General features: G+C 37.0%; 1 protein-coding gene across 8 annotated transcripts in view; it reads right to left on the reverse strand.

The window, feature by feature from the left end:
* The window catches only part of PLEKHA5 (pleckstrin homology domain containing A5), a 143,842-nt gene that overhangs the window by 41,433 nt on the left and 78,842 nt on the right, over window positions 1-23,567 (reverse strand). For all 8 annotated transcript variants that reach the window (XM_034063053.1, XM_034063049.1, XM_034063047.1 and 5 more), the window contains 7 exons: window positions 18,333-18,416; window positions 17,229-17,349; window positions 13,413-13,517; window positions 11,045-11,117; window positions 8,048-8,148; window positions 6,992-7,107; window positions 918-1,385 (listed from right to left, as the gene is read on the reverse strand). In XM_034063053.1, coding sequence (XP_033918944.1) covers window positions 918-1,385; window positions 6,992-7,107; window positions 8,048-8,148; window positions 11,045-11,117; window positions 13,413-13,517; window positions 17,229-17,349; window positions 18,333-18,416 — 1,068 coding nt within the window. The remainder of the gene's footprint in view (window positions 1-917; window positions 1,386-6,991; window positions 7,108-8,047; window positions 8,149-11,044; window positions 11,118-13,412; window positions 13,518-17,228; window positions 17,350-18,332; window positions 18,417-23,567) is intronic.

Here is a 23,567-nt window from a genome sequence, read left to right on the forward strand (position 1 = left end):
AACTGATGTAAAATTCTCAAGTTTTTGCAAAAAATGAAAAACCCTCAACCCCCAGAGTTTTATATTTGTGGAAAACACATTTTCTAAAAGTGGCTCTATCTTCAGCTCTGTGTCCTGTTATCTATCTATATGCAAACTCCCTCATTTCAGCTCTTCAAAATATCTCCCACTGCATCATCTCCATACTTCCTATCTAAAGTCATATTAAGAACTTTAATATTTTACACCTAGAATTGCTTGTATCTAAGCTAGCCTGGAAGCAACACACCTACTACTCCTGTCAAAGCAATTGCTGTTGGTACAAGCTTCAATATTGTCCATCATTCACACATGATTTTAAAGCTTCAGGAATAAGCTTGGAACTCAGTATTAGAGCCGAGAGGTGTTTGATTTCCTGAGGTGAGAAGCTCTAATCATCATGTTAGATCTCTGTGACTCACTCTTAGGTAAAGCTTCACTCTCTTCAATTAAAGCTTGTTTAAAGTTTAAAAGCTCACTGGAATATTTGTTAAGAATTTGAAACACAAATATTATTACAAGAATTTGTGAACAAAGATGCAGAACACAGGGAGATTTCAAGAACAGATCTTAAGAGGAAAAAGAATTGTTATGATTGATGACACCTCCTCTCTGCTAGGAAGGAGAAATCTGTAACACCCAAAAAGAGTTTCTGGCCATTATTAAGTTATTAATATGGATAAATTTATGAATAGTAACTCAAATGTTAATAAAAAAAGAAACTGTAATAAATCTGTTCCAAGCAGTCATCCAGGCACTTCTTACAGAGAACAATGAATTATATATTTATGTAATAGAGATGAAAACCTAAAGAATCTAACCAGGATACAAGTTTCAGTCCTTTCTTGCTAGAAAGCCTAGAAAAAAACCCCCAAAAACATCTATTACGAAGTACTTACCCTCTTGTTTCCTCCTCTTGTCCTTTCCCTCTTTGTATTTTAATCCACTGTTCCAACTGCAGCATTGAATTAGTTCTCTGCATAACTCGTTCAGACTCCATATGTGACTGAACCACATTGTGGTGACCTCCATCTCCAGCATCTGCCAGGACAAGCCCAACAGCTTTATTCTCAGACCCATTCAAATGAACTGCTCTGAAGTGTCCAGCCTGAATTGTGCTTATGGGTAAAGTCCTGTATTCAGATGTCAGAGGATTTAGCTTTACACTGTTGATTTTTGTTAATGGCTTATCTTGCCCAACTTTCTGGAATCCATATTTTTCAGCTTCCAACGCTTTCTTCTCTTCATTTTTGTTCACTTCTTTATTTTTCTGGTTATTGTGTGTCTCTGGCTTAATCAGCACCCGATGGTTTGAAATATTATTTGCCTCTCGAGGTGATGCATTTTCAGTGGTTAACTTCTCTATTCTGGAAAGGAATATAGGAAAAGCTATAATATCAACAAAACACTCATTAAAAATAGGGGTAAAAACTGAAAATGAATATATTGATGTTTATCAGGATTACTTTAGTGAATCCCTGGTACTTTACACCAAATTTTCTCTTCAAGGGAGGAATGCAGGTTGTATTTGCACAATAACCAAGGACAGGTTGGGGTTTGTTTTGGTGGTTATTGCTTTGGTTTTGGGTGGTGGAGTTTTGGCTGGTTTGGCTTTTGTTTGTTTGGGGTTTTTTTAGTTGGAGAGTGCATTTTTCCTTCCAGGCTTCTCCATTTCTTTGTTATTTTACAGTCATTTACAACATGGGTGAACTTTTTAAAGCCGACTTCCAATTAACCCCCTAGAAAAAATGGGCACAAGAGGAAATGAAGGCAGAGCCTGTAAAACTTCAGTTCCTAGAGGGCTGGACATCCAAAGAGTAAAACTATTCAGTGACGCTCCAACAGCTACAGCTTCCAGATGTCAACAGCCTGAAATGCAGATGATTTTTAAAGCCATCTTTATAAATGGTAGCAGATTACACTGCTGACCAGCCTCTGATTCACATTACTGCTGAATTTAACATATAATGAGCACCTTTAAAGAAAGCAAACAACTTTCCATGGTCACTGGCATCAATTAGGTTTCTCTGGTATGTTATCACTTTGGCTGGCATACACTTTGTGGAAAATAACTGTGGCTTCCTTAATTTTAAGGGGGGGAAATAGCTGCTGACTTAGGGAACTGTACCACAGAAATAATGGTATTTTTAGAACAGTTATTGCTTTACAGCACTTACACAAGTACTCAATGTATGCAGTTCTTTTAGCTATCCTCTTCTGAAACTTTCAGAGTATCAAGAACCCGTATCGTTTTTCCATACTGGGACATGAACTGAACACACAGATCAGACAGTGACTTTCCCTTTCTCCCCCTCATTTTTTACTAGGGAAAACCAAAACCAACCAAACAACCACCACAAAAAACCCCAAACAAACAAAAAACCCCAACAAAAACAAAACCCTAAAATGTTTCAAACAACATTTTCTGGTACAGGGCAAAATTAAAGTAAGAGATATAATCCTTTAAGATTATAAGTCTGTATAAAATCAAACAAAGAATAAAACTTTAAGACGATTTCATATCAACCTTTCACATTGTTTTGCATCTGTTTTTGCAAATGCATTATTCATCTTTATAACTGTGTCCAGTTCAAGTGGCTAATCTGTGTGTAAAAAGGCCATGATATATACAACTGCCCAAGAGCACAAGTACGACTGCTCCTCTGAAAAAGACTCTAACTCCAAGCAAACTAACTACATACAAAGTGGTAAGTATATCTCCTTACCCTGTCTTGAACAAGAGGCTTAAATGTCCAACATGCGTACACTTCCCCAACAGGTTATTTAAGCCATGAATTCCCAACAGGCCAACAATTACCTGGGACACAACCCCAGCAAATACATAAAGGACTGAAAACTGTAAGGTCATTACAAAATACTACCTACTGCCAGTATATTGGACACTTAAGTTTAAATGTACCTCCCATTAACATCCTATGCTTGCTATGAATCCTCCATGATATGAAAGGAATCCAGAGACTCCTGCCTTGACAAGTATACCATTTAAAACCTATGAGTCAGAAACAGTAAGACGTCAATGTCCTCTGCATAGTATATATCAGTTAGAATAAAAGGCTTGTGCACTTTGCATGACAAGGGGTGTTATTTTTTCTCCCCATGTCTCTTCCTGACATAGTTGTGATGATCCCAGCCTCTGCTCGATACTTAATAATGTTATAGAAATCCTCCAAACTTCACTCTATTAATATAAGTAGCTCAAAACAGTCCTCCTCTCTCAGTGATTATTCCTTAGCTGTTGACACGAAAGTGTACATGTCACAGGTACTGCTAACATGTCTTAATAGTACCACCTTATATAGCTCATTATATCAATTTTTCTCAAGGCACTTTACAGCAGAGAAGCAGCTGCCATTCTACACATGGAAAATCTGTGGTGCAGAGGGAGAGTGGCATCTCTAAGGACAGTCATCAGATATGTAGCAAAGTCAAGACTTGGCACAGCTTTCAATTTACACTATTACATTACTTTCCACTGTCTGTCCTAATTAAAAACCAAAATCACAAGATTGTTTTTCTGTGCAATCTCTTGTTACTATGGTTATACACAGCAGAGACAAGCACGTATATTTGACCTTCTTTGTGATGGTGTAGAGGCTGAATGACTGGCATCCAAATAGACTTCTAGGCTCTCCTTTGTTTACCAAATCTGACAACTCCATGTGAGTAAGATCTCTCTCCACAGCAAAGGATCCAAATGGGAAAGAATTATCATAAACTAATAGATAAATGTGAAAAACATAAATCCAGCTCTATATTTAGCTCCATATTTGTATCTAGCCCTCAAAGATATATTCAACAAGACTTGAAGGGTATTTGGATGATATAGGAGGGAGAACATGAAGAGAATGAGCACTGATACTGATTGTCCAGGGAGGTAGTGAATGCTCCATCCCTGGCAGTGTTCAAGGCCAGGTTGGATGAAGGCTTGGGTGATATGGTTTAGTGTGAGGTGTCCCTGCCCATGGCAGGGGGGTTGGAACTAGATGATCTTGAGGTTCTTTCCAATCCTAACTATTCTATGAGTCTATATTGATTTAGCATATACCGAATACAATTTATATATTTCTACAACCAAGCAGGATTAATACATATGGAACAGTAATACAGAAAAGTACTATTTAATGCTGCTTTATATAAATAAATAATTTTAAAAGGGTCAGGTGGGGGCTTGTAATTAAATACCATGATTTAAGGATATGAGGACTGTGATTTAACAAATCCTGGCAGAGGCACTTGAAAAACCCATCTTTTCCAAGCACCATGACGTCAGTAAACCCCCGCTGTGGATGTCGCTATGCTAACAAGTGCTTTTTTGGCAGCCTAGCTTATGCTGCTCAGGGAAAGTAACTACATTAGAAGGAGGGGAAGAAAAATAGTCTTTTCTTAGTACATGCTGCATCACTCAGAAGAAACAAAGGCCCTAGCAGACACAGCTGACAGTGAAAGGATAGAAAAATGATGCTCAAACATGGGAGAGTAGAGAAATCATCATTTAGAGTAAAAATAATAAATCAATGTTGGCGGGTATTAGTGAGTAATCAATAATCAGATACAACTTAACTGTGGTCTGCAGTGATACAGCATGGAATGAGCAAGATGTTTTGCTAATGGAGAGAGGTTGGTTCAGCTGATACTTTGAGTCATAAGCTTAAATAGTTCCTTACTAACTAAAGTATTTGTGTTCAATTATTATGATATGTCTCTCAGTATATTATGAAACTTGAATTTACTATCTAGGCAAAAGTAAAACAAAAATGTTCAGAAAGGTGTAATTACAGTTAAGTCAACAGGACCAAGTATTATCAGCCCTTCCCTGCAGTTATGCATCAGACATGATTTTTTCTGCTGTTACTGCAGATCACTTCAAAAAGAAATGGCTACGTTTTGATTTTCTTACCTCAGCATCTCATTTCTGTATTATGTGGCTTACTGTATGTGGAAAGCAAGAATAGTTTATGGAAAACCAGGAAAACAGGCCACAACTTCACATTTTAAGTATTCCTTTTTTTCTCCCAAGGAACTAGTATCCTCAGAAAAATAAGGATAGAGACTGTAGCTCTGAAATGATTTAATGCTGAAACATTCAATTTAACAGACTGCTGGGTTTGGATTTCCAGAGCATCATAAGCAATGAAGTACTGTGACTACCAGATTTAAAGAACTATACTGTAAAACCATACTATACTATACTATAACTTATCATCAGGCTATTTATATTAACAAGCATTAAAGAGTGGCTCAACATCAGCTTGCATAAATATTTAAGGGAGTAATTTCTTAATAACTCTAGCTGTTGTATTGTAAGTATCTAATCTGTTAGAAAGCTGTATTCAGTATCATGTTAGAACCTCTAGAAAAAACAGAATTGAAAAACAAAGGCATTGGCTGAATTTGACTGAAGCAAAATCATTTATGCTTAGAGCTATGTGCATGCCAAACTTTAAATTACTTAGATATGAGGTAATAAAATACTTTATACTTAACAGATATATATCTTTTTTACAGGGAAGAACTAGTATTTCTTCTGGATAAGATCACATCCTGCTACATTGTTCATTTTAAGAACTGGTTTAATAGCCAAAAGATGTATTCTTTACAAAACACATGTCTAAAGGATTTTCTACCTTATTACTGCTAACAGACATGAAAGCTTTGAGACTACCCTGGTCTTGAAATGTATTTTCTCTCAAGTAATTATTTCAAGACTACTGACAAACTTCTCGAAGAGGTCACATTTACTTCTGGTTTGTTCTAAGGTTTCTTGCCTGAATTAAACCAACAGTAGTTATTTACATTAACATTTTAAATCGCTTTTTACGTTAAAAGAAATGTCACAATATTGTAACATCTGTCTATATAATTTATTAAGTATCTTCTATAAGGCATTGACTCTTCGGGGAGACACTATGAAGATGGGGCCTAGAGCACAAGTCTTATGAGGAACAGCTGAGGGAACAAGGGCTGTTTAGCCTACAGAAGAGAAGGCTCAGGGGGGATCTTATCACTCTCTACAACTACCTGAAACAAGGATGGAGAGAGAGGAGGTGCTGGTCTATTCTCCCAGGTAACAAGCAATAGGACAAGTCATGTAATGACCTCAAGCTCAGCCAAGGAAGGTTTAGACTGGATATTGGGAAAAATGTCTTCACAGAGAGGGTGATCAGGCACTGGAACAAGGCTGCCCACGGAAGTGGACAGGAGCAAACAGATCAAGTGACTGCAGCCCTCAGCAATAACTTCTCTGCTGTCAATAATAAGGAGCTTTTAAATTACGATTGATGAGCTTTCCATTATAGATGCCATTTAGCTGACCCCAGGGACCACATTCAGAGAGAACAGTTCTTACTGGATAGACAGCAACAGACAATATTCAGTTTCTGAGGACACAAGACTTCCAGTGATAACTTCCTTTTCATTGACAATATATCAATACATAAAGAAAAAGGCTCCAGATCAGGTAGGTATAAATCTGACAACAGCTTAATGCTGATGAAGAATGACTCCTCACAGGTTGCCCATAGGTACAATTGTTTAATTTAGCCAGAAACCATAGTTGTGAATTTGAGACTCAATGACAGGTTTAGGCCCAAGACCACCCCCAGTTGAGAGCTGCTACTTGTATTCAGGCAGGAGTGCAGGGGAAGTCAAACATACCTGCACATAGTATTTGTCGTTGCATTTCTTTTGATGCCACTGGCTAAAGGAAGCAGTCTTTTATCTTCTTTGAGCCCCTTACACTCAAGGCATCCATATTCACAACAGAACTTAGATTAATTTTCCTACTTCAAAATTTCATCCAATGCTGTTATGTTAGTAAGGGGTCTTCAATATAAGGAGAAATTCCTTCAGCCAATTTACACTCCATTTTTAAGGTACACCCTTTCATTTAAAGAAAGCAAACTAAATATGAGAAAGAAATTCATTGTGCCACTGTTTTGTCAATCCACACTACCTTTTCACAGGCTCTGTCTGCACAAGTGCAGCATCTGTCATGGCTTTCATCCACAACTCCATTTCCTTCCCTGTATCTGTGCAGAAATAATAGGTCCTCATGTTTGGATGAGCTGCCTGATTGGAAATGACATGGTCATTGCAATAAAAATGTAAGATTCTGAAAAGAAAAGAAGCAAATAATGTTACTGTATAATCAGTCTAATATTTCATATAGTAAAGATTCTGCCAAACATATTACCAGAAAGAATACTGGCAGGAATACTTTGACGTTTCTATGTCACTGCATTCATAGTTTTAAAATAATTGCCTATAATTTTTAATCATAGCTGCTTCTTCATTAATACACTGAATAAAAAGCCCTTAAATTTCTTCAATCTATTAAAAACTACCTTGACTATCCATTAAAGTAAATTAATATGATTATTATAAGTAAGATTTTGGTATAGCTTGATTTTTTTTATCGTTTGAATGATACAGTAATTTTTAATTTGCACTTACCATAGGAAATAAATGATGCATCGCTTAGGAGGCTAAAAGAAGAGCCAAAAGGAGCTCATAAAACAACAAAAAAAGGGAAAAAAGAGGTAACAAGAAAATATTTAGTACAGTGATTTATATCATGATTAAAAAGATTAGCTGTGAAACACCCCTAAATGATTCATGAAATGTTATGATTTAAGAGATAATAAAACCTTCTTTTTATTTGTATGTAAAGATACTTTGTATCTAAATAAAGAACTTTCACTAGTGGAGTAAGTCCTGCTGCAGAGGCAGTCTACTATTGTAAAGCACCACACAGGAATTAAGACCCATGAACTAAAAATACAATACTACTTAGTGATATTCAATCATTTTCTTATACTAGTAATTATATCTGTATTTGTATCAGGCTAAATACTTGAATCCTCTGCTAGCATACTGTGCAAAAATAATTCTCAGAAGCTGCTATATTATTTAATTCTAAATATTATATAAAATAATAATATTATTTTGCATAATAACTCAGTAAAATGAGCTCTGACATAAAATTAAACTGAAAAATGGATTCCCTTACCTTAAAGGCATATTTGCGGTTAATATGGTCCTCAGCAGAAAGCACGGATATCTGAAAACTAGGCAGAAGTATGCTACCTAGTATTCCTTCTTCTTTCTCATCTGTGAATGTATAGTCCTTGATTAGAGAAACAATGTGCTTTGACACAACACCTGTACTTAGAAACTTCAGTGAAATTCTGTATTTAACACCACAAGACCACTAATAAGATGACCTCAGTAAAAAATGCATGAGAGCATCAGAAAGCCAGACTGTTTTGTTTCATAGGTGTCTGTATGCAGTCTCAGAAGTGTACAAACCACAAGAGCAATAGATTGTGCAGCCCCTCTTTGCCAACACGTGCCACAATACTGCTTATGATTTTTGGCCTTTGAGAAAATTTGCACATTCTTCTTCTGATATGGGCAATATTAAGCTACAAGGTTTTGTAATTCCCATTAAGATTTTAGACTCGATTACATTCTATTTGTAAGAATGCTTATGTTTCGGATAATTTCTAAAACAAAAAAACACAAAACAGCCTTTTCCAGAACCACCTTCTATGTAACATTTTAGAACATTTATGAGAATAAATTGCCATTTTAATTGGAAGCCACAACCACCCCTGAAATCCAATCATACTTTAATAAGGGAATAATTTGATGCAATTCACCGAGTCAATCTAAATTGTATTTCAGATACAGAATTTCTATTTACAACCAGTATCTTAGGAGACTGCCCACCTTAACACTTCTCTTATTTGAAGACATTGCCCACAACAAACTATGTATCTATGAAATGAAGATGAAAGCATAGATATTCCAAAGTTTGAAGCACGGAAAATTAATACTGTCACAACTAAAATACACATAAAAAGACTATCTCTTATATATACAGATTTAAAACCTTTTCCCAGTTCTCATTTACTCACTAAATTCTGAGAAGACCCAACTTTAAGTTATTCACATGGGGAAAGCTCTGCCCAGCCATTTTAGCATTGCATGACATGTTAGATGCAAAAAATATGCTTTCTGGAATCGCTATTTATATGGAGAACTGAGTACAGAATTATCCCGATTACAAGGTAGAAAAAGGAGAGGATTTACTTTCAGGTACTCAACTGTACTCATTTTTGCCTGAAACCATCCCACCTCCCCTCTCAAATATTTACTCCTTACTAGCCACACACAGAACAAATCTGCCCCTCTTCCCTTGCCTGAGAACGCATGGCAAATGTTGGGGTTTACTCTACTTGTATTGCTGGCTTGGGGAAAATTTCCCTTCTTCTGCTAGATTGATATATACTTTGTTATATTGTTATATATATATATAACATATAAAATATATATATATTGTTATATAACAATATACTTTGACTTATCACTGAGTAAGTCACCCCCACTAGTGCCACTGAACAGCTGCATGCTTGGAGGACTTCGGTCTTCATTAGAGACTTACTGCTACATTCCATTTCCAGATCTTAAAAATCTGTTCCCAATCAGACTAGCTTTTATCTACACATTACACTGCCCCATACCCATCTTTACTTGTACACTGTGTATGATAAATACAAGGAGAAAATAGAAGATCTTCGGTACAGCTCTAAGCTCTTCTCTTTGTTGCAACAATAACCTTCCAGTATGAAAGTGGGCAGTCTTTTATCCCTCCATGAAACAGAAAAAGAGTATTCTCTAACCTCTGAAAAAATGCAATGAACTAATTTTCCTTTCATCCATAAATCAGACTGAAGCTGCTAACATTGTAACACAACTGCAAGTGTTGAGATTTACTAACAAAACACAACCAAATAAACACCAATAGAAACAAACCCAAAAAACCCCAACAACAACATTCGTTCAGCCAGAAACACTGTTTGTGACCTGGGAGGAAGTGAATGGTTCCCCACATCTCACTTTTTCAGTATCTGAGGCAGAATCAACAAAAGCATAAACCACAGGATTTAGAGTGCAAGGATGGGTTTTTATATTTTAGTAGCCATATACTTCTTGGGGTAAAGAAAAAAAGCCTAAAGATTATATTTCAAGAATTCAGAATTTGTTAACTGAAACATGTTTCGTGACCTGATTTATCTTGATTAGATTTGAATCACACTGAACTTTAATAGAACAGCATTTTAAATTCATCAGTCACTGCTTTCAGCATCGCCATCATCAACACCAGTTCTACCAATTCTAAAGTCTCTTCTTAAACCCTTTCTTAGCCTTGCTCTCTAAACCTGCAGCTATGGCTGCAGATGGCCTTAACTGTTTATTTTCTTCTATTCTGCCATGCTTTACCATTCTCTTCTCTCTAGTCTCCTTTAAACTGTTATGGTTGTACACCTTGTTTCAGGATTAGATACGTTTCCAGATGCACAAATCCCATTTGTTTATCCCCTCAGAAGCACTGCAGTTTTCTAGCATACAAATCTCTGGATCAGAATTATAAGCAGCTAATTTCTTCCCTTGTAAAATAAGTCTGATGTAGCTGCATAAGGGTACTAACAGATTCCTTTGTTCCAAGTGCAGCAGAGTTCTACACTTATGGAATTTCACTACATTTCACTTTATAAGCATTCATGAACACTGATTAGATTCTCAACAGGCATATCCACCCTCTTTATCATTCCAAAGGGAGAGTTTCAGCTCCTCTGCACTATGCCTTTCCTATTCCCATTTCAGTTACTTAATTTGTATGAAAAATCAGATTTAACCTGGCATATCTAGTCCCTAGCAACAGAAGCAGCAAGAAAACTACAATCCAGAATGTAATAAAAGAGGTGACTGTGAATGTGTTTGCCCTTTGAGCATACCTGACAGGCAGGAAGCAATTATGTGAAGTTGGCAATTAAGAAAGAAGAAGGAGGGAAAGAAAAGATAAAAGTAGCAGGCCTGGCTATTGACAGCTATACAACTACTTTAATCCATTAAGTTAAGTAGTAGCTTCTTATTTCTTATATTTGAGTGGAATCTTCTTCCAGTAAAATTAGCAAACAAAGCTCTCCTAAGTGGAACTTACCTCTGTAATAGAAGAGACACAGATCTGAGAGCACAAACCACCGTTTCTTCCACAACTTCATTCCAGTACTATCCTGTATTAATCAAAGTGATCACGTAAGAACTTTCAAAATGTTAATAGTTCATCAAGTAAATGAGGTACTACATAGTTATGGTAGTGTGCTAGTACTTAATTTTCTTGGCTATGATACTTAAAATATACCTGACTTCTCATCAGACTTGACACTGCAAGCAAAGATCATAATCCAGGAAGCCTGAAGTTAATATGATTAAATAAAGAGGCCACTATTTACAGAAGAAGCATACTTTTAAAAAGTAAAAAAAGCAAGGTTATATTAGGGGTACCTCCTCCTTTGATTAATGAAGAAACTCTCTGCTGAACTTCACCTTCTACTACCACTCATATATCTACAGCAAATTCCTTTCCCAAAGAAAGTTTATTCCTAAAGAATTTGATTTTCTTTTCTGCTTATAACCAATTCACACAGTACACCCCAGAAAGACAGACTGCCACCACTACTGCAGTGTAAATAAGCCAGAGCACTGCAGCACGCACATCTTAGTAGAATCAGCTTTAATAAATATGTTAATCTGTTCCGAGGAAAAAAGGACGTGTGAATTATCAGTAGGTTTTGAGATAACCAAAACTTTACAAACATTTTCATAAGCAGAATAATTGAACACTTTATAGCACCTTCCTTCTGAGGATCTCAAAGTGGTTTAACAACACTAATGAAGTCTGGAAGTGCTGCCCATAGCAGTCAGCTCTTATTTCACACCTGGAAAGGCAGACACAAGGAGGGGAGACTGCCCTCCTCACACCACTGACAAGGTCACTGACTCAGCAGCAGATTAGGATACAGAACTCCTGTTCTGTACAACTGCTGAAATGTGAAAACACTCAGAATTGTTCTGTGTAGAGGTTATCACAAACCGTCAGACAGACTTTCTGAAGAGGCTGTTATTCAGTGTCACATTTATCCCATCACTCACACACACACTGGGTTTCGACATATCCACGTAAAACTCTGGCAGAAGTGAGACATGATAGGAATGATCTTTCAGCCTTCTTCAGACATCACAGAGGCATACATGAACCAATCACTACAGTCCCTAATGAACAGTCCCTCCCCAGCATCCCTGTAGGCCCCCTTCAGATACTGGAAGGCTGCTATGAGGTCTGCACGCAGCCTTCTCTTCTCCAGGCTGAACAGCCCCAACTTTCTCAGTCTGTCTTCATACAGGAGGTGCTCCAGTCCCTGATCATCCTCGTGGCCTCCTCTGGACTTGTTCCAACAGTTCCATGTCCTTTCTATGTTGAGGACACCAGAACTGCACACAATGCTCCAAGTGAGGTCTCATGAGAGCAGAGCAGAGGGGCAGGATCACCTCCTTTGACCTGCTGGTCATGCTCCTTTTGATGCAGCCCAGAATACAGTTGGTTTTCTGTGCTGCAAGCACACACTGAAGCTGGCTCGTGTTCATTTTCTCATCGAGCAACACCCCCCAAGTCCTTCTCTGCAGGGCTGCTCTGAATCTCTTCTCTGCCCAACCTGTAGCTGTGCCTGGGATTGCTTCGACATTTGCCTCAGCTGAGTTTAGATTGCAAGTTCTTACAGGGTTTTGATGGATTTATAAAATACATTCCCAATATGGCCTAATCAGCTTTGTTGTTCAATTTTCTGATCACATTATTCTACTCTGATCGCCTGCAGAGCATGAAAGGGCAAATGGTTTAGTATTGCAGAATAGTAAATCTATAGCAAGCTAGGTACACTGTCACGAAACACTAAAAAGCACATACTTCAGGTGAGTTTACATGCAATAGGAAAACCTAAAGTAATATCCGGCTTTAAGATTATTATCTTTGAGTTAACAAAACAGCCATTCCCCTCGCTTCTCATATGCAATAATAAAAAAATGCTTGATTTCCCATTTGTTATTGAAAATCTTTACTTTAAAATTAACAGATACAACCTAACAAATGGAACTTTGGAATTAAAAAACAAAAAGAAAGCTGGACCATACATCCTTGTCCCATCATCTCAGCGTGTCTGAAATTAATTTAGCTATTTACTACCAATGTTTACACAGATTTTTCAAGCTTTTTCTGTATTTTAGAGAGAAATACGTATATATAATATATTTATGTTCTGCACTCATCTGATGCCCTTACTGATTTGTATAAGAATGTTATCCAGTAAGGAGCTAATTAAAATACCACATACCAGTTTCTCATAACTTATAGCTTCACTCTGGTATTGCTATCACTGCATTTTTATGCAAATGATTGTCTTTTTTACAGTATAAACCTTACCATAAAAAATAAAGCGAGGGGGGGAAGAGGGAGATGAAGAAGGGAAGAGTACCTGTTTGTAGAGCCAGCCACGTCTGACAACTGGTGCATTAGGATTTCTCTTTATGGAGTTTGATCGCTTTCCGAAATTATGAACCTTCTTTGAAGATCGTGACGTCTAAATTGAATTGAACAGGTTACAGAAAACATTGCATCAGTATCTGTTGAGAAATCACAGCACATTTCCTTTAAAGTTCTTTGGCTTATACATTTTCCTCTGGGGGATTGCAGAATACAAACTGTATTCCAGTTTTAGATAAACAATTGTTATGATGGTTCTGCTGGATTCAGCATTTCTTTCCTTTTCCTATGCAGAAAATCTGAAGACAAATCCCAAGACAAGTACTTTAAGATTTTCTTAGCAAGAAAAATGAACCAAATAGGTAACTGACCTTCTTGTAAGGTAGGAAGAAAGCCTACCAAGCTGTGGAAAGAGAAGTAAACCTAACAGAACTGTTATTAATTATGAAAAACCATATCACTTGGGCAAGAAAATTTTAGTCTTTGCTGCTTCCAACACCAGCCTAATACATGAAAACTGGCTCAGATTTCAACAAGATACAAATCCCTCTTTCCTAACAAATACTGTAATTTTTCTCATTATTTCTTCCCTCTCAAAAGTCCTTCATTCTGTGATCTCTTGGCTGGTTTGTATATTATTTTACCTGCTTGCACTAAGGCCTGCTTTGAAACTTTTACCCTGAAACTCCTATTTGCTGTTGCTTATACCTTAAACAATCTTACAGCTATGCAATGAACACAGGTAATTCAGAGAAGTAGGATAAATAACCCATTTTAGATTTTATCATCCTTCTACTTGAGTGACCAAAAGAAATAGGAAAAGTCATAAAGAAACATGCAGCACTTTGTCAAGTCACACTTCATTCTTTCCAGCCTACATTTATGAAGTTTGTTCTGCAACGAACTGAGCTCAACTTATGTTTACTGGTGTTTTAAATCCTTTAAGAACTGATGCCTCAGAGACCATGCAGCAAAGTATCCCACTCTGCAAAAGTAAAGTTCAAATAACTTTTTAAGCTGTTTTCATGGCTCTGCTCCATATTCACCATTTGATTTGAGACAACATAATTCTGTGCTGCAGCTTTGTCGTCTCTACTACTGAGACTAATCATAAGGTTATGCAAAGTTCCTAAAGGAGGAAGGCTAAACAAACACTAGTTTTTTGTTGCAAATTAGGGTATGGGAGTTCTCTATGGGAATCCTCTCAACACATCACAGAACTGAGCTGGGGTTTATACATGCTTCAGAGACAATTCCACAGTAAGTTAAAAATCATAAACTGAAAACTGTAATTTAAAATGATCTGCAGCTTTTGTCAACAATGCCATTAACTGAAGAATACAACACAGCTTAGCCAAAACAAAGTAACTTTACAAGACCTATGTGCATTTGCCTTAAGTCTACACCACAGTGAAACAAGGTCCTTTCATATTTCTTTGTTGGGAATATAAAAAAATACAGTGCTTTTCATTTCCCTTGGAGATACAGAAATTTGACTCAGCTCTGTTTGGAAAGTGAGACAGAGCACACAGCTGAAATCTCATTTAAAATAAAAGTAAAAATGTTCCACATTTCATCTAAAAGATTCTACCAGTACAAAATGGAAAAAGGTTCCTAAGAAGCCAGGAGAATTGTGTCATCCAGTTGTATGAAAGGAATATACAGAGAACCTTCAACAATCCACAGCACATTATAATGTCAACTCTATCTGTCTCAGTTAACCTGTATTGGCATATCACACAAAAGCTGTGCCAAGATTTTGATCAGAAATAATTTATAACATTCAAGCCCATTCTAATAATAGGAAATAAAAGCTCAAAACCTCTCAAGGATGTTCCAGACATTCCATACTTGTAAAGTGACTAATGCATTAAGGATGCTTCTGAAACCACAACCAACCGTAAGTACTACTCCTGTCAAGTCTACTAACAAAATTCAGGTAATTTAGATAGATATCTCTGAAGTACGTCTGATAATAAACCATACTGAGTCCAATTTCACTGAGGTCACAGCAAAGTTTTAATGGATTACATCTTACCAACTGTGAATACAAACTTCCTTTAATTAAACACAGCATCACAAGTGCTTTCTAATTTTACTTAATACAAAAAACATTTTAGATGACTCATGATTATTTTACCACACACTGCAAAAAGAGAGTAACTGTTCCCAACAAATTCTAGGCCTTGAGACAATTAGTATTTTAGGATACTGAAATACCAGAGCTGTGTATATATACTAATTATGAGTTCTTAAACTTTCTAAATCACATCTTCCTTTCGTTATGTTTGGGGTCCTTGTCCATCCCATGTTTTCTCACACACATATCTAATACATCACAGGAAGGAAACAGGAAGAAGGATAAAACATAGAACTGAAGGGTTCAAGTACTTTTTACCCCAGAGCTCTAAATATGTAGGCCATATTGCACAGCTTCAGCTTCTGGAGAAGGCAAAGAGAAAAAAAGAGGATAGTGAATGAAGGGTCCAACTTCTAACCACTTGCTGGAAGGTAGAGAAGATAACAGAGCTGGCAAACTCATAGTCACATCTGAGATCATCTGACCTGTCCTGGCAGCTATGAAGCCTCCAAAACTAGACCTTATGGGAGGCACCCTGTACAGTGAAACTTCCAGTGACATTCACTCTTTCCCAAACCTGAAGAAAAAAAAACACCAGCAGGGTTCTGAACTCTGGACAACAAACCAGTCAGTACCTAGGGCTGCACAGTTCATCACTCTGCAAGCTACTCTTCTCTCTGCTTAGCTGGTAGAGGTCACAGAATTTATATGGGCTTCCCTCCCCAGTTTCAAAACTAGCAGAGAAGTAAGCAATCAACAGTAAACTTACTGCACACTTGAAAAACATGGGTGGAAAACATTCCTGATAAGGAAATTTTCTGCATGTGAACTCAAAAGAATGGAAATTGAAATCTTTGTGACTGTCAACTTCTGTTTAAAAATATATTTCCAATCTTCAAGGCTTACATTATCTTCCAAACCACAAACCAACCATGATGCTGCCTTCTGGATTCTGTAGGCAATTTCAGTGCCTACAAGATGGTTGCAATTTTTCCATGATCTGAGTGGATTTCTGCCTCAGCATTTTAGCTTGGACCTGGAGGTTGCTCTTTAAGCAAACCTCTCAGTCATTCACTCTTATTGTGCTTTGGTTTGCATCGTAGAGAAACTGGACTTATATTAGGCAAGACTAAAATGCAAGATGCTGTCTTGGTTTAACCCCAGCTGGTAACTCTGCACCATGCAGCTGCTCTCTCACCTAGGTGACCTAGGAATCTCCAGGACTTTTCCCAAGAATTTTCCTAGGAAGCCAAGACTTCAGCTTCTTGTTCAATGACAGCAAATCATGGCATCTGCCCTTCAGTTTTACTACAGAGTCACCTTCCATCTCTCTTGCAATTACTTCTTACACACAATTATAATTCTCTCCCTTTTACCTGGAGATCTAGTCAACTGTTTGTGACTAAGCAATTTCTGTAACAATGCTTACCCAGATGTCTGATCAGTCACTCAGTATTTTGCAGTTCACACAGAATAGAAAGGTCAGATTCTGTGAACAATGTTAAGTGCATGCAAGTCATAAGAGGTGTGATACCTGATAAAAATTACAGTTTCAGTGATAACCTATTTCAAACACTTCGGTTTCCAAATTAAACATGAAACAAGCCAAGTGCCCTGGAAAAGATATATGCTTTGTTTCGCTTTTTTCAGTGCAATACTAATATACAGTCTATACTGTTTAGTACCTTGTGGTGTAACTGAATAATTGATTTGGACCTAAGTACTTACTCTGCCCAAAGGGCTCATTGGATGAGCAGCATAATCTGATGTCACATTATAGTTCGTTGCTTCGCATATCATGCTTATTGGCCGCTCCTTCTTTTCTTCAGATGTCATTGCTGCAGCAGTCCTGAAAATAGAATATGTAATAGCATTAGAACATGCTGTGTGTGCAGACTGCTATTAAAAAGCACCCCTAGATGTAGCCTAACACAATCTGTGTCCTACTTTTCCAATTTAAAAGCAATTCACACTTCATTGTGGAGTTACCTGCACTGTGTTTTAAACCTAAATCTATTATAAATGAATTTTAAGATGTTTTAAAATAGGATTTCTCTATTAGCATTAGGTGTTGGTGTGATGGAAAAAGACAGGTATGAGCATGAGACAGAAAGGGGAAGAAATGCTCCCCAAAGCCGCCATATGGTTTTGTCCCACTTCAGTGAGAAGATGCATGTTTGTGAAATTTAACATATTGCATTTGTGATGGTTTTCACTCTAGCCACCATATAACATGTTGCAGCAATGGTGGTGAGCAGGACACTCAATGCCCAGCCATATATGAAATACTGAGGTCAGGTATGATTTCTAAGCATACCTTCTCATATTATTGTGTATTCTACAAAAGTAATGCAAAGATAACAAAACCAAGTTATTACCCAGAGATTGAGAAAGTGTCTCAACTAGCCAAGAAAATAACCAATTGAGGAGACACTATCAGTCAAAACAGAACAAAGGCACATGAATGTCCCTATGTGATTCAAAAAAATATTCCTTTTTGAAAGTTTACTGGATTATTATATAAAATATGTTATTTGCTAACACTAAAGAATAAGTGAAGTGACAAGTGGCAATTCACACTGCATGAGCACGGTGCATTTCTACCCTACAACTCATTTCATCTGTGTTTTTTATCTTAAAAATTAGTATTAAATATTGAATAATACTCTGAAATAATTTTAAGCAATTACTCTGAAATAAACAAGTCAAACTTTATACATGTTAATCTAACTTGGAAAAAGAAATATGGCAATTATCAAACACTGAATCATACTTCCAATATTAATAAGTTTTAAAACACCTACTTTATAGACTGAAACAGGTGTCACTTACTGTTCATTCACAACGAAAATACAGTTGTCCTGCGATGGCTGTCCCGTTACTGGGTGTTTGCAAGTTACTTTTCGTTCATTATGACTGTGGAGGAGAGATAAGAAAAATTGTTAGGCAATATTTTCTAATTCAAATATATAAATCCAGGACATCAATTATACCAGCACAGTGAAAACACTCATGAGTATTTCATTATGGCATATAAGAATGCAGGTGTACACACACAAATGCATATATATATATACATGTAAACTAATAAAAAGGATGATAACAAGTAGTAAAGAATCTTCATCAATACTCTGTAGAGAGATGGAAAACATTAGTACTATGTTGGTAATGGTTTTGAATTAAAAAATCAGAGCAGTAAGAGTGTTATTAGTTCATATATGACCACCTATAATTCACTTCAGCTAAGTGTGTATATATTCATAAACAGGATTTCAGATAGACAGGGGCAGTATAAACGTAAGACAAACAACTGCTTTGTAGGGATAAAATACCACCCACAATATTAATTGACTGAAACAAGAGCAATGCATCACAATCACAATTCTGATGGTGACTTTTAATTCAGAACGCTACTCCCCTGTAGTGATTGTGGGAGTACCTTCAAGTGGCAGGGAGCCTACTGCTGGAGGGCTGAACCCTCATCAGCACAAACCACTCACTTTGCAGTATCTCCTTCTCCTGAGCTGCAGGTGTTTCTACATCACAGCAGCTCCTGCAATTTGGAAGAAATTGCCCAAATTCAACAACTATCAGCTGCTACCACTCAAGAAGGAAATGTTTGACTTGAGCCCTACAGGGGAAGAAAGAGAAGGGGAGGAATTGCTTTTACAGCCTACCAGATATGTCAATCAGTTGATAGCTATAACATGTGCCTGCTGCAGCCTGGGGCTTTTCTACCTGCCACCTCCAAGGAAGTGGCAAAGTCCCAGTGCCAGTTATGCTCCAAGCTGGTACAGCAGCAAGACTATACAAGTGTAAGAGACAAGGGTGCCCATACTGCAGCAACCCACACTGAACTGTCTGGCTCCAAAATGCAGGAGAGAGAGCAGGAAAGGTGCACTGACAGAATTTAACCCTGGTTCAGTGATTAAAAAGTATACAAGCAGAAATCAGACACAGATGTGTTATTTGGATAACACATGCTTCAAAACAAACTCACCTCCTCTGTTTTTAACACTTTCAGTAACAATTATAAGCAAAATGTATATAATACAAAACCAGTCTTGGAAATCAGCACTGTAAATAACAAAGAAAGTAATTCCATTTGATAGCATTTACTTTTGCATAGAATATGTGATGATAATCTTGTTCATGTAAGTTATCTTACATAATACTATGCCTTTCTTGTAAGTTCAGCCTTGAAAAATATTCTTGGACAGAGAATAAATGGAAAAGAAGAAAGAGCTTTAGTTGGAAGATAGCAGAAAAGGTGCAGAACAATAAAAACTTTGAATAGGACTTTATCCTTAACACGTACTTTCGTTATTGCTTATTCATTCAACCATCTCAGCTTCCAGAACTATGAAGCACACACAGCTCATCTCACAAATGTTACGTTCTCTACTCTTCCTGCTTAAAACAACCTAGACTTAACAAGACCATCTTAACATTCCCCAAGTGTTTTGAAAACTCCTTTGGATCATAACACTTTGCAACTAGGGAGCATTACTAATTAAAAGCTACCTCTAAGCAAAAGCTTAATAGAATATTCATGTTACCTTTATGGGCAATGGATAGTTGGATAAATATGTATAAACCTAAAGCGCAAGATTAGAAAGATAGCCCAATTCTTTGCACTTTCTTTACAGGGATTTTAAAATCTTAATACCTAAATGGACAGATGTATTATAGAGCTTAACTAATGAGCTAGCAATCGCAGCTATTTTATCTTCACACTAAATTCAGCAGCATTCTAAGTTTAGCTTCCAAAGAAGCTTCCTGCTCCTAGGGTTTTTTGTAATTCCTTTTTCTTCACTTCCCAAAACCTTACTTTTTGTTCTGACATTTCAGACACTCTCACATCAAGCTAAACAAAAATAAAGAAACAAACCCAAATTAAAATGATGGACACAAGCTGGCATTCCACAAGCTCTTCCAAAACGCTGCCATCTTAATCACATAAAGCCTTGACAACTGGCTATCAGCTTACATCCAGAAATGTAGAACTAAATGGATCAGGACTTCTGCTCAAGGACAACCAATACTAACAACAGCTACAAAGATGGCACATCCCATGTTTTATATGAGTGCACCTAGCTCACACTGACACAGGAAGAGGCCACACTCAAAGAATGTAAAGGAGAGGTCATATCAAATACAGGAGGGAAAGCAGGAAGGGGGAAGAAAAGAAGAGAGAGATGAAAGGAAAGGAAGCACTGACACAAACCTATTCAAGAGTATTTTGTATCAGGCTTGAGCCATATATCAAGTCAGTATTCAAAAAATATAAAACCATTTTTGGACAAAATAGAGTTTTCCTTACTCCTCACACTGGTGTTGAGATGTGTAAAGGAGTAGCCAACATTATATTAAAAATGCAACAAAAAATACTGTAGACATAAAACATTCTCCTGTGGGATATACAATACTTGCTTTCTAACAATTGAGGGACACTTCCTTCTATAAAGACAAGGCAAAAGAACAACCTTTTCTCCCTCTTCAGCTCAGACACAAGTGAAACTGTGTAAGTGAAGTGAAATTCAGCTTGCACAACTAAGCGTGACAACTGTTATGAACACATTTTACATACTTCCACTTGAAAACTTTCATTACTCATCTGAACTATTGCATTTCTGGCATTAATTTAGGTGATATTTTGACAAGATACCTCCAAATACCTGTGTAAGGTGTAGACTAACTTGGTAATTATTGTCATAACCCTCCCACATAACAGTAGGTTAAAGCATTTGTTTTAACCTTGATCTTGCAGACTACTGAGTTTCATTAAAATGAAGGTATTTGCCATCTTCAATATGTGATTTAGACAGTTGTTCACTATAATAATACATATCAATAAATCTCAAAGGAAATAAAGAAAACTTTTTAACTGAGAACTCTAATTTCAGTTTTATAGTGCATAATTCAGAGGTTCAGCTCTGCATATTTATGTGTCTGTACTTCTATTATGTGGTAAGGAGTGATTCAGATTGACACAGGCAGCTGGAAGCCAGTGTGTTAACATTTTTGTTATGCAGAGATACAGCCTCCAGGAGGTATATGGAAACAACGCTCCTTTTTCTGTCCAATTTTTCATGTCAACACATTTTGCAAACACAGGGTAACAGTACATGCAAACACACTGTTCCACATATACTGAAGGATGTAACTGACCCTTCTTATTTCAGCATCCATAGTTAAAGTTGTATTAATAGCATGCTAGACACTAGAGTCAGAGATGGAAAAACATCCCTCTGTATTTCACTAGTATTAATGAGCATATTCTGTAGACTCAGCATATGGCACAAACTATTCCTTATAAACACTTGCTACTGGGATGTGTTGTGCACTAGAAATCAACACAGGTGATTAAGATGAGAGATAAGCATTCCAATGCAAAATAAAGCCTAGTTCTTGCATGTATCGAGATAATACTCCATTTCTGACCCCAGCAGTGGCCTGGGACAATGACCTGCTATAAAAGGATCAAAACCAACACAAAACAAGCCAACAATAAATACATAAACCCCCTACAACACAAAACCCTAAACAGACCAAAATAGCTCATGCAGGGACAAGTTACATTTTTGGCTAACTCAGTGCAAGACGATACGAATTTAACAGCACCAATTTAACTTGACCTCTTTTCTCCAGACTTTTATACTTCTTCCCAAACCTTTCCTCTGAACACTGTGAGCTTTGGCATCATTTAGCAGGTAGCTTAGCTTTGGCACATGAACATGCCCTCAGAGCAAAAGGATTTATCTTTTTCAGGTCAGAAGATGACAGTAACCTTGAATCTAACTCATGTTCTTTACCTTCTTATCTACTTTCCTTCTCCTTTCCACCCCTTTCATCTCTTCAGAAGGCAGCATTGTTTTATTTTCTAGACATGTTCAAAAAACCTTAGTGTGTAGTTTTAATCTACTCACTAAATGTACAGTCAACAGCAATCTTTTGGATGGCCAAATGTCATCCAAAGACTAATAAAGGCCTCAAATATATCATTCAAGTACATTATTCGTAAGTAGCAACAGAATGCATAATTCCAGGACCAATACTTGCCAATGGAAGTCCTACACAAACAGGATTGTTTGGTTTTGTAGGGAATACTCAGTTGGAAAGGAAAAAAGAGAGATGAGTATTTGAGTTGTACAGGAGGATGCACATGATGAAAAATGAAGGGTTAGACCATCCTTCCTCTGAACAGAGCAGTTCACTCAGAAGTGGCAAGAAAGATCAAAGTACGAGGGTGGAGACAGTTGGTTTGGGGTCTCTCCATTGTATGATTTGGCCGAATTCCCTGTTGTCTCAAAAAAATGAGCCGGGCCAGAACTCCCAACAAAACATCTGGTTTTCTCCCACCAGAATTAAAACTAGATGCCACTTCAAAGCTTCTTTCATGCCCTTTCTTTGTAGGCTTTATTTATGTGTTCCTAAATGCTAAGGCCTTCTCATTTGCTCATTCTCAACACCATCAAAGTAAAGGCTGAGTTCTACTTCACTGAAAAAACACAAAATCATAAACCAGGATACAACTTTCAAGAGGCCTCTGCATCTTTAATTTAGAAAGACTGTTCCTTTTGACAACTGAGCACTGAAGGACACGTTCCGGAGGAATGCTACACCAAGTATCTGACTCCTAACATTTATTCTACGTCTTAGATAAGATTCAGTCTGACAATTTAATCTCTCTTATGCCAACATGCCATCCCTATGTATCACAAATACACTCGGAATGCATGGAGAGAGTTACAAAAGGCAGTTTTATGCATTTATAATACTTGCTTCATGACAAAATACCTTAAAAGGTCACAGATAAGGTAAGACTACCAAAATTACCAAAGCAAAGTCATTCTCTCAACATTAATGCTAAATTTTTGCACTGATATTTAAATAAGGTTCGACTGGAGACAAACGTTAGACAAGTCTGGGCCAGCTTTATTTTGCTTCTATGATTCTATGTTATTCCTCAAGGTGTGTGTGTGAAATCACATCAGCCATTTTTACCTTGGGTGCTTGCTTTCTAATGTAAGAATGTCTCATTTCTAACTGAAATATACGCAGTAA

This window comes from Melopsittacus undulatus, chromosome 5 (assembly GCF_012275295.1).
Source record: "Melopsittacus undulatus isolate bMelUnd1 chromosome 5, bMelUnd1.mat.Z, whole genome shotgun sequence".
Taxonomy (NCBI): domain Eukaryota; kingdom Metazoa; phylum Chordata; class Aves; order Psittaciformes; family Psittaculidae; genus Melopsittacus; species Melopsittacus undulatus.